The sequence below is a fragment of the Penicillium pulvis genome, assembly GCF_028828015.1.
Source record: "Penicillium pulvis strain IBT 33274 chromosome Unknown contig_5_segment0_segment0, whole genome shotgun sequence".
In the NCBI taxonomy this organism is placed as follows: Eukaryota; Fungi; Ascomycota; class Eurotiomycetes; order Eurotiales; family Aspergillaceae; genus Penicillium; species Penicillium pulvis.
In genome coordinates, this window is record NW_026643078.1 from 2,635,306 (window position 1) to 2,647,176 (window position 11,871).

Consider the following 11,871-nt stretch of genomic DNA (forward strand, 5'->3'; position numbering starts at 1 on the left):
TCCTAACCTTTTCCTTATAGGTACGTTATTATAGTCACTACTATTTAGTCTAGCTTGGGCTACTATTTTTCTATGGATATAGTGTAATTATTATTATTAAATGGTAAGTGAAACTTTCGCTTCTATTATTAAGTATCTCCTATTGAGTATAATATTATATCTTAATTAAGAATTCCAAACTCCACCTTAAAATCATCTCCTAATCTATGGGCCCACCACCCCCAAAAGCCGGTGTCTCTGGATTCCGGTCTGACTTTTTTTTTGGTTTGGGTTGAGGTGAGAGGTGAGTCCCCAAGATTTCTTGTCACCAACTAGCTCTGGTTTGTCTGCAGCAGTGCCTCAAACTTAAAATCTCTTTCGCTACATGGATATGCCTTGCATAGAATCAGTGGAACCAAAACCATACCGGACTTGAATTGTACCCATCACTGTGGCTGACATAGTGGAAAAAGCTTCTTCATGATCTGGAGGACTTGAGGTGACTGACCGCAAAGTGAGACAGATATCACATGGCTACCCGGAACAAATGGACGCGGGTTGCTGGTTGCCCAACAGCGGATGTATGGCGGATGGGATTGTTGGTGACATCTTGGCAAACGTAATAACGCTCATCCATTGATGGCTAAGAGAAAGACTTTCCACTTTTTTCGAAGTTATTCTGTGAATTTTTGTGTGGTGCTAAGCTGTGTCAAATCTAACGGTCTACAAGGACTCAAAGATTGTCAAATCATGTAATTCGAGCATGCATGGGCAACCAATGGGATGAATCTGGATTACAGATAGGAAAAACACAGTCTAAACTAATCAGGTAGGCGGAGAAACATTACTCTCAAACACGCGGAGTGAAGGAAGGCGGTGTTTTGTGCTTTTATTAGCTTCTTATTGCTAAGTAGCACCTGCCCGGCTTTCATTTATTGCATGAACTGCTCTTTAGAGCCATTATCTCCATCATCCTCAATTGTGCTCAATCATTCCCAGTCCTTCCTAGTCGTATACGCATTCGACAGTCAGGGAAAGTCTTTATTTTCTCTGCAGACGCGTCGGGGTTCTGGGCGTTTCTTGGCTCACACCTAGTAAGTGCAGGTAGAAATTTATGTTCACAAATTTTCCAACTCTTTTAAGGCTCTTGCTATCCCACGTCAGTCGAACGAAATGAGCAGAGTCTCTACGAGACAGATTCCACAAGGAAAAGAGGTTGCTAATCAATTCGAAATTCCCTTTTCTTTTACTGTTGTGTGTATCGGAAGCTGTCCCGGAGATGAGGGAGAGAGATGGACAGGATAAAGCTGCCATGTACTACTTTACTTCTGATCAAATAATATAATATATTAGCTGCGTAAATTGCTAGGCTTGCTGATGGCAACGACGAATTCTACCACTAGTCCAATGATGCTAATTGATGTAGGGAGTGGGGATTTTTGACAATACATCCCACAAGCCAAGTGAAACCGTAGTCACTACACAGCTTCTTCATAATTACACATCGCAGTTTATGCAAGTAAAGTCGCAATTAATGAAGATTTGAATGCTAGCTATTGGCTTATTCTGGTATATGAGAATAGGCAGTGAGTTCCCCTGCCATTTGGACGGGACACCTGGGATTTTGGTTGACAATGTATCATTCTCGAGATTTTCACCCATGTCGCATTCACAAAAGAAAGTAGAAATCGAACATGCCGTTACATACTAATAATTATGGAATTTTGAAATTTCATCAGAAATCACTCGAATGACATTCGATTCAGGAATCTGTGGAAGTAGAAATGCGGTTAGTGCCCAACAGTGCCTCATGTATCCTTATAGTTCTGTGCAGATTCTCGTCCATTGCTAAGGTACTAACTTGAACAAATAATTAAAGGAACCGTTTTTGCGATGGTTGGAGCCAAGGTCAGGCACAAATCGAAGAAAGTAGCTGTAAAGTGAAGGCCCCTTAGCTCAACGGTAGAGCTAATGCACATGTCGCTTCATCCAATTTCCGTCTGCGTGCGGCATTTGCGGAGCGCTGCAACATTAGGCTGCGAGTTCGAATCTCGCAGGGGCTACTCAACGTCATCCTTTTGGTCTCTTCTTCTCTTTTCTTTTCCAGGGCTCCCTTTCCACTTTCGACTAAGCCAGAAAGTACAATATGGTCCAGATTTCGAGGTGTTCGGCCCCACTTAATTATATTCCACATGTTGCTTGATGATCTTATTGCGACGGACCAGGCAGACCAAGACGACAGGGGAAGTCACTGGCACGGACATCTTGAGGCCTTGGACCCATAGGATACCTCAAACGAGGTCAGGTAACGCATGTGCACATGTGCACAATCCATTCCATACTGCCCAGCGCCGGAGCTCAGTTTCACCAACTGAAGTGTTATCTAAATGTTCTCACTTTCTTCAGAGACGTTCTTGCCCCTATATAAAAGGAAAGGACGGATAGAGAGCAGGACTGACGACAAATATTTGAACAGTTCATGCCATGAATATTAATCAAAGGACTCTATAATCTTCATCATGACTCTTATCATCAATATGCTTTAATCCGGGATTGATGTAAGAGAAAGATCATTCAAGTTTCTCGCCAAAAGCAGTCAATTTCAAATGTACAAACATAAAGATCAATCTCACATGAGCCTGGAAACTATCCTCTCCTGGTATTTGTCAATCGATGCTTCCATCTCACCAGTCTTGCTTTGATTCTATCCTTCCAGGACGACTTCGGGTTGATGGGAGCCCTTTTCCGACGTCTTCTTCTAGCTCGCACAGGTACTTCGTAGTTATCGACAGCAATGGAACTCCGGTATTCCTTATTTCCTCCTGTAGGGGGTTCTTCGTTCCGCCAAATAGAATTTGGGCCTTGGTCTACTGCCACTGCTTGCGATAGGAATAACTCTTGATCTTGATCCATAAAGGCGCCAATTTTGCTTGGTGGTTTCCGCGGAAGATGCCCTTCCTCAAGACAGCCAAGTCTGTTCTGGATTGTAGAATGCTCGGTGATATGATTCTGAAGCAATTGGTGTACCTTAGTATGGGAGTTAACTGATGCAATCCTCAATGCCTCCTCCAGTAGAGGAATTAAGAGTGAATCCATCCTTTGAGCCACTGGAAGCTTGAGTAACTCTTTCATAAATTCCAGGTCCCCATGCTGTGAAGCTAATGCGAGGGGCTGTGGCACTTCTGGTAGTGTATCCTGATTGACAATTTCAGCCCCATCGTCCAAGAGCCAAATAACCGCGGCGGAATCTCCCTTGCTGCATGCATTGTGTAGAGGCGTCCAGCCTTTCTTGGTTTTGTGATGCACATTCGCATTGTTGAAACATAGCCAGAAAAGTGCTGAATACCGTTCCCTGAACAGGGGTTTGACATTGGCTGATAATCTTGAACCAGTCTCCAGAAGCCTACCTTGAACTCCACATGCTAAGAACAAAGGTGTGCGACCAAACTTATCACATCCGTCCAACTCGGCCCCTTTTTTCAGAAGCAAGTCAGTCGTTTCACCATCATCATGCTGCGCAGCGAGGTGTAACGGGGTCAGTCCATTTTCATATAAAGCATTGATCTCGATATCCCCGTAACTTTTGAGAAGTTGAACAGCACTTGTGCTGTAACCCCTCTTTATCGCAATTGACAAGGGCGTATCTCCAGATCTATCCCGTTCATTGCAATTCACCCCTTGGCGGCCTGAAAGAAGTGAGATGGTGGCTGCATCCCCAGCCCACGCTGCCCAGAACAAGGCTGAGCGACGTTTCCGGTCTACCGAATCAAGCTTGACGATTCTCTTTTCGCCCAATATCAGTACCTCTGCCACGTGGAAATGACCCTTTATGATGGCCCACATGAGTGGTGTGCGCTGGAAGTTGTCTCTTGCATCTGGATCTACAACATCGACCCCGAGGAGCTGTTCGACGGAATTTTGTCTGCCATTTCTTGCAGCCATTGAGAGCGGTGTCTGGTAATGCTTGTCCGTGGAGTTGGCATCTATTTCAAGACGCCCTCGATACAATAGTAGCTTTTGAACAATCTCAGAATGCCCCAAACCAGCGCTTAATGACAACGGCGTTTGTCCCGCATCGTCCTTTTTATTGAACTCTACTCCAGAAGCATCCAAAAGGAGTTGAACTATGGCGACCTTGTTGTTGGCAATGGCCCACCAGAGTGGCGTGCGATTCTTGGTGTCAGCTTGGTTCGGATTGACATCCTGTGTTTCCAATAGCAATTTAACCACAGACTCGCGACCCCCAGCGGCCGCCCAGGAGAGCGGCTGTCTTGTTCTTTTGTTTGCATCAACAAGGATGGCTTCAGGATTGCGATCAAGCAGTTCACGCACAATTTCTTCAAACCCCATACCTGCTGCCCAAGATAGCGCTGTTCGCTTGCCAACACACATGGTATTGGCGTCAACTCTTTTTTTCCCAGGCGCATTCATCAATGCCCTTGCCATAGTGATGTTGTTGTTCTTCATTGCCCACCACCACGGTGTTTGATCTTTGCCACTATGATCAGGATTGACAGTGTCGCTTGCAAGAAGGACTTGAACAGCATGTCGATGACCTCGGTACACCGCACGGGTTAATGCATCCCATCCATGTTCGTCTTTCATATTAACTGTCATCTTGTCGCATAGCGGAAGTAGCTGTTGGAGCATAGTTCCATGCCCCTTGGCTGCCGCCCACCATAGGACTGTGCGACGCTTTTTATCCTGGGAGCTGACATCAAATTGGCATTTGGCAACGAGTAGTTGAACGACTTCTTTTCGGCCATTCATGACAGCCCGAGTCAATGCATTCCGCTGTTCAACATCTTCATGGTGAACTTCGATATGGTCATTCGCCAACAGCTCTTTGAGTACAGCGGTATGACCTTTAGCTGCAGCCCACCAAAATGCCGTTCGTCCATCCTTGTCTTGCAAGTTGGGATGAACATTCCGCATATGGAGAAACCTTCTAACAGATTTGATATGCCCATTTCGTGCAGCCCAAAGAATCGGTGTTCTTCCATCTGCATCTGGGGAATTGACATGAGGATGAAGACTCAACGCCCTGCTCTTCGCGATATCAGAAAGCCCAAAATATGCCACCAAATGAGGTGCACGCATTTGTCGTGACGAATACAGGTCTGTTATATTTGAACTAAACAACATCATTACCTGACTGCATGCGTCGATCTTTTCTTCAAGTGCTAGAAAGGCTTTAATATCTCCTGCGAGATAGCTCGAGCATTCACGAGCATAGTGTCCCCAATTTTGTGCTGCATAGGCATACAGTGGATGTTCATTGAGTCTTTCTTGAAGCTCAATTTCATCCTTGCATACTCCTTCGAAGACTGGGAAAGACAGATACGTGATGCACGTCTTCAAAATACTGTCTCTGGCCCCAGGAAACCAATGAGAATAGGTTTCCTCGAAGTACTTTCGAGCGGTGGAGTGGACGAATTCCACATTCTTGCTAGCAGTCCCCATTTGCAGAAGACCGCCACAGAGAGAGAGAATATAATTGCTATCACTGATGTCATTCCTTCTTATCGCACGGCGACCGGGAGTGACAGCAATCGCATGTTGTATCTCGTGTATGGTCAACTCCCTTCTGGACCACAAAACCCAGAATATTGCGCTCCGAGCAACATTTAAAGCTTGACCACGGAGACCGCTCTCATGAGTGATTTTTCTCATGGTCTCTTCATAGAGATGCTCGCATCTCTCGGATCCATATTTTAATTGTCTTAGCTTCCATCGAAACATTGGTGCAGACGTTGTCGATTCCAAAGTGTTGAGTCGCAATTCAACAAGCAGAAACCTATGAAGAGGCATTCAAGCATTAGCTAAAGGTGAAGAGCTGCACGGGTTTCATTTCTTTGCTCCTTACATTCCTCCTGTATTTTTGGTAATCTTCTCCTTCACCTCATCTTGAAGTATCTTCCTCTCGCGCACAAAGAGGGGCATTCCACGTAGACGCCCCTTCACATAAAGAGCTAAATCCTGTTGATCCGCTTGAATCTCAATACGGAAAATCCCATTCTCCTTGAATCGTGCTTCAATTTCTGGAAGAGGGCGTGAGGTCGCAAAAAACTTGACCCTCTGGGTCCTTTCCTGCAAGGTGAAGATTTGATCCAGCAATTTATGTTGACTGTTGACTTCCAGACATTTCATCAATGCCATCGACGACAATGAACACTTGGTCATATGACTTCACGACATCACACAAGACCTCCATGATTCGAGTAGGCGAAGGATGTCGCTCACGATCTGAGTATTCCTCATACATGGCTATCATGCTTTGAGGAAGCTTCAGAATTCTAGGAATCAGTTGTATAAGTATACTTCCAAAGACCTTGACAAGATTCTGCGTCCTTTGCTGTGGTGTACAATACCAGTAGGCAATGCCTACTTTTGGACGTCCAGATCGTGGGAAAGTGTTGAATAGATGATCTATCACGATGGACGTTATTATCGTCTTTCCAGCGCCTGGGATTCCATGACAAAAAAGTATTCCTTGGTCACTTTGAATCCAATGCACAAACTGGGATTCATTGAGGAGCCACTGTCCAGATCCATCATTCCATCTACCTCGCAAATCATTCTGTCGGGCAGAATAGTCATCAGGTGATAACCAGCTCAACCACGCCCGCAAATCATCTTTCATCCGTCGTCGATAAAGGTCCGTTGGTGAGGCTGTTCCCACAAATTGTCAGTATATGTTGATCACCCATATAATAACCAATTGATTAATAGAGGGTCAATATGGGGATATCAATTTCTCAAAATAGGTAAACAAAGTTGATAAACAATGCTGCGTCGGCGAGAATTGTCAATTTTGTGACTTTACCATGAGAATGAGTATGAAAGTTTATCCGAAGGGAGGAGTTGTTCTGGCCGATCTGAATTGCATTGTTGGTGCCAATGAATGATGCTGATGCCATTGGTTTCACAACCGAGATTTCACCTTTGAAGCGAAGTCGATTGAAATGATGACTGTTAGCGTTGAGGGGTAATTTAGGTCTCAAGAAACACCAGCATTGAAAAGCCAACCAGCTGGTCCTTAGTCAGCGAATCTATTAATAAGTGACAGGTTGTGTTTGTTTGCAGTAAGTGGTCTATAATGGCTGTGGCTCCGGTAAACGCCTGGCCGACCCTTTCAGGGGCTTCCGGTCGGGCTGTCCCCGCAGACACCAACGCCAGAATTTTAAACACCAACCATGACGTGCGCAAGTTGCTAGATTATACAAGCAATTAGGCAGGCCATCGAGTCCCTCCTTGGCTTCGGCATATGGGGTGGGGGCATGGGATTGAAATGGGGCCCCATTTGCCCCCATCATGGGTGGGTCCATAATCATGTGTATTTTTCATAAATATGCAGAAATATTGGTTTTCGAAGGGTAAAATACTACTTTAAATACCTCATATATAACACAGATAATGAAAACTTAGCTTTAAAAGGCATGAACTCTATGGTTCTACCCTATTTTTTCATTTTCCTGTTTTTTTTTATACTCAAAGCAAGCACCCTAAGCCACCCTATAAGCCACCCTAATACCCCAGCGCCTATAATCAAAGAAGCACGCATAATCAATCAAAGCACGTATAATCAATCTTACTAATCAATGATATACCTATTCTATATCATCCCGTGTCTATCTACTTACTCTAGACCTTCTAGAAGCCCTAACAGAAGGTAATCCTCCATCATCTGACCTTTCATCTGAAGAATCTTCGGATGAAATGCCCCTTTTTCTCTTCTTAGGCTGCCTAATCGAGTCTAGCTGTTGCTGCTGCTCTTCCTCATATGAGCTAATTAGGTCTAGGTCCTCGATATCACTAATATCCTCGAGTATTACTCAAGTCTCCGAGTCCTTTGGTCCCGCCTGTTACGGCATGATCGGGAGATTAGGGCAGAATGGTGAAGTTGGACGATGGGATGTCTAAACCATCCCGATTCCCAACCAAAGCTCAAATATACGACTTGATCAAAGCGGGGTATATCCCTCTTCTATTTAATCAGTGCACTTAAGGGACCAGTTTATACTTTAAGGATTAGTCTTTATCACATTTAAGATATTCTTTTCCAACTTCAGAAGTACACGCATCGACCTCGCCTAGTTAACTCTTTAATTTTAACACTTATTAAATAGAACTAAGGTACGAGTACAGTTTTTTTTTTTTTTTTTCATTTTCAGTAAGACTTAGCGTGGAATTTTAATATTTTAATGACTAGAGAAGTCCATAATATCTCTAGTATAGTTCGAAGTTAGATCATACTAGGCACGTATTTTACATCTACGGTATAAGCTAAGCGTTAGTGAAGGAGGGAGAAACCAAACGAACACTTGTAGTAAGTCCGCTCAGATTTTATAAAGGCGCCTTTTCCTGCACAGGCTGAATATTCAGGTGAAGAATATTCAGGTGGGTGAAGAGGTGCCCGGATTGCCCTGAAGAGAGCTGAATAAAGCGGTGAGCCGCCCACGCAACGCATCGTGGGCGCTAGGTGACCACCGACATAGAATAACTGCTGTATGTCTTTGCTTTCTGGTTTCCATTTCTTTTTCTTCAACTTTTCACTGGTTTACAAGCACATACACAGAACAATAGATATGGCGAGTGTATTCCTCCGCTTTCGCTCCATTTACTGGATGGTCCGAGCCCCGCAGGCTTTATCATTCATCACTTTGTTGTCCCTATTTCAAATAAACTCCTAGATGCCTCTGCATTTGCATTATAATCTAGGAAAATCCTAAAGAGAAAGAAAATGAATGAAAAAGATACTCAACAGGCCATCACGAGTTGGCCAGTCATAAGGACCAAAATCTGACGATTGCAACGTTTGGAACCTTAGGAGCGTGTATTTACTTGATGTAGGCCGCGTTCCACGCAGCCCCTGATTTGTTAGGGAGTGAGCCGGGGAGGCCAAAGACGTTCAAGACACAGTTGCCCCTATTGCCCAGGGGTCTTTGTCCTTCCCTAGCATAGATCACACTGTTGCATAAGCTGTTCGATATGCATGCATCAACACAGTCACTGAAAGTAGACTTTTCTAAGACCTGAAATCCATCCGCTCGGTGCCCTGTGGATATTAGAAAAAGACGTTAAACAAAGTGGCTATGATATCAACGTACATGTTCCACAGTAAACAGTCACGTCTTTGTCCGAAAGACTGTAGTCAAAAGGCCCCGAGCCCGAGTTTGAAGCACCTGAGACTTAAGTTAGAATACAGTATGTTTCAGTAGTAGTTGACTTCCCAGCTTACAAGAAGCATTTAGATCAGCGGCCTGATACTTGTGCAACTGTTGCGAGCATGTGTCCGCGCTGGCGGCACAGGCTTGTTTAGTGAGTGCAGTGGCGCCAAACAAGAGGATAGCGTTGGTGAACTTCATTTTGGAGAGTGGGGTAGATCAATTTTGAAGTGTTGCTGAGTTACTGCAAATTCGGGTCCCGAGTCTCTATATATACCCTTCTGACATGGTTTTTTTTCTTTCAAGTTTCTGCGCGGCAGGCTCATCGTGTTACATTTCTCTGTCCATCCCCTGCATGTATGACAATATTGTGACAAGCCTACATGAGCAAATTCTCATGCATGCAATGTTATATTGCTTTTCTGTTGGTTGAACAAAGGTGCTGGGCCTCCTTGGCTCCAAAAATACAGAGAGCAGTCACGCGTTTGGCAATTTTACCCCTGCGTGTACCCTGAATGCTAGACTTCGCCCTTCATTAAAGGATCCAGTCTTCTGAAATTTTGCAACAGACATAGGATATCAAAAGAATGTTTCCAATCGAAATCATAGATAAGGCGAGGACTTCAAAAAATTCAACCAAGAAGTTTCGGGTGCAAGATGACCAAGTGGACATGTTTAGGACATTGATAGATTATCGATTTGCCCAATCTTGAGTCGCCACTGCTTCAGTTATCACAATCATTTCGTGGTAGTGTCACCTCACGTGCTATTTTGTTTGCTCCGGAGTTTTGTTCATTCTCCATCTCCAAGGATCTCCTGTTCAAGATGCCCACCTATCCTCGCCCCGGTGTGGCAAAGGCTGCATTTGCAGGGTGAAAGTTGTACAAAGATCCACTCCATCAATGCAGGATCCCCGGAAACGCGTGAAGCGCACGCTATTGAAAATAGCCCTATGCACGCGATCCTGTCGATCTTCCGTCACCGCCAAAGGATGATCTACCAGAACTTACCGATCGACGTCGGTCCATGACAAAACATCTGGAATCACCTGCCGTTCAATTCCAGATTTCCTCACTCAAGTTTTCTCGCTTCAATTCAGCTCAACCCATATTCTCCATTTTCCTAGCATTGTGCGCATGTCAAATTGCCACGAATATCTCTATCTTCCCAACGGGCGCTTCTTGTGCCCGCTTTAAATTGGCCGGGCCCCGCATCAAAGAGGGCCAAATTGAATCCTCAAGCTTTACATGACTTATTGTGTCGCTTTCAAAAAGTGCGATAAAATTATTACAAGCGCGGTATTGGAAACCTGAATTGTGGCATAAAAGAAAGAAAGAAACTGGCAGGCTATATTACAGCGAAAATAAAAAATTCTATGAATCTGTCAATGACACTTTGTCAATGCTGAGTGAGAGACGGCACGAGAAATTCCTAGGTATATCTCAAGACTGCATGTTTCCTAGTGACATTTTACTGCTTGAGCTCCTGGAGGTGTCTTGTTCGAAGGCCCACGATGATCAACGTGAGTGTCGCAAAGACCTCTGGAAGAAACAAGAGTACAACGCGCACGGCGGTTGACCCGTAGACTGGACTCAGGTCCCTTCGCTGTGTGCAGACCGCGACAAGGACGTAGATAACGCGAATTCCAATAAACAACAAAGCAGTGATAGCACCCTGAAGAAGCTGTGCGAGATGCGGTCAGCTAAGGATATTGGAAGCAAGGAACGGCTTCTGGAATACATACCGCAGTGCTGCCTTGGAAGGTTGGAGCATGGGTCACTTCCCTGCGGGAAAAAATGGAAATAGTCGACCAAAGTAGTTGGAAGACCCAGATCACCACGATCAAGGCCGTTCCAGCTTTCCACAATGAATAGCTATCCGGCTTGGCTGTGCCTTCGTATATGTCCAAGGCTCCAACAATAGAAAGAGCCATGGCAGCACCCATGGTGCCAGTTGTGATGATAATAACAGACCATCCGAGCATCGGGCTTTTGGAAGGGTAGCGATATACTCGACTGTCTTTTGTTAGCTGACAAGATCCCGAAACATGGAGTATAGACGCACGCTTCGTGCACCAATCCGTCAACAGCAAGAAGCAGCGGTGAGATTCCGATACTCTGGATGATGTTCGCGGCTAGAGCGTTACTGCCTTGAACACCTAGCGCACCGCCGACGATTCGAGCCACGCAGAAGATGTTGAGATAGTACCATGGCAAGAAACCGGTCCATTTATGCTTTAAGAAAATGTAAACGACGATGGGTAGGAAAAAGAGGTAAACAGCGAGGTCGGCTGGAAATATCCCGTTCATCTTGGAGGTGTTCAATAGTTATGTTTTTATGGCAAAATGAATCGGCGCAAGTTAAAAGCGATCAATGGCGAGTGGTGGCCAGGGCGTAGAGTGGAAATGTTGAGGGTGCATATTGCGAGAAAGGGGCAGATATATAGTCTGCCAGTTCGACACAACACAAACTTCAATTCATGCCGACCCAAAATGGCATACTCCTCGGGGAAATAAGCATTGATGAAATGAATGCCTAAATGCCAACAGTGGACCCCCAATGATATCCACTTTTCGACCCCACATAGGGAGCCAATTTTGGTTTTGGGGGCTGAAACGGACTGCGCCTGATTCGCAAAGCTCACCCAATCAACTCTAGCTCACACTCTCAGCCACATTGCTTACTCTCCACCCTTGGCTGATTTAAAAACTAGACGCACCCCATC

At 44.9% G+C, this 11,871-nt stretch overlaps 3 protein-coding genes across 3 annotated transcripts; all 3 read right to left on the minus strand.

Annotated features, from left to right (window-relative positions):
- Positions 1 to 2,667: 2,667 nt before the first annotated feature.
- On the minus strand, positions 2,668 to 6,138 carry N7503_007553 (ankyrin repeat domain-containing protein; the record flags this gene model as incomplete). Its single annotated transcript, XM_057067100.1, has 2 exons — positions 2,668 to 5,776; positions 5,846 to 6,138. Coding segments are annotated over 2 exons (3,402 nt in total), but the record flags the coding sequence as incomplete, so codon positions are not given.
- Positions 6,139 to 8,819: 2,681 nt separating this feature from the next.
- N7503_007554 (uncharacterized protein) lies at positions 8,820 to 9,347 on the minus strand (the record flags this gene model as incomplete). The annotated part of the gene is made up of 3 exons (XM_057067101.1): positions 8,820 to 9,037; positions 9,090 to 9,164; positions 9,221 to 9,347. The coding sequence occupies 3 exons, from the start codon at positions 9,345 to 9,347 to the stop codon at positions 8,820 to 8,822; spliced, it is 420 nt and encodes a 139-aa protein (XP_056920782.1).
- A 1,269-nt stretch (positions 9,348 to 10,616) lies between these two features.
- On the minus strand, positions 10,617 to 11,455 carry N7503_007555 (uncharacterized protein; the record flags this gene model as incomplete). Its single annotated transcript, XM_057067102.1, has 3 exons — positions 10,617 to 10,829; positions 10,891 to 11,161; positions 11,211 to 11,455. The coding sequence occupies 3 exons, from the start codon at positions 11,453 to 11,455 to the stop codon at positions 10,617 to 10,619; spliced, it is 729 nt and encodes a 242-aa protein (XP_056920783.1).
- Positions 11,456 to 11,871: the final 416 nt, after the last annotated feature.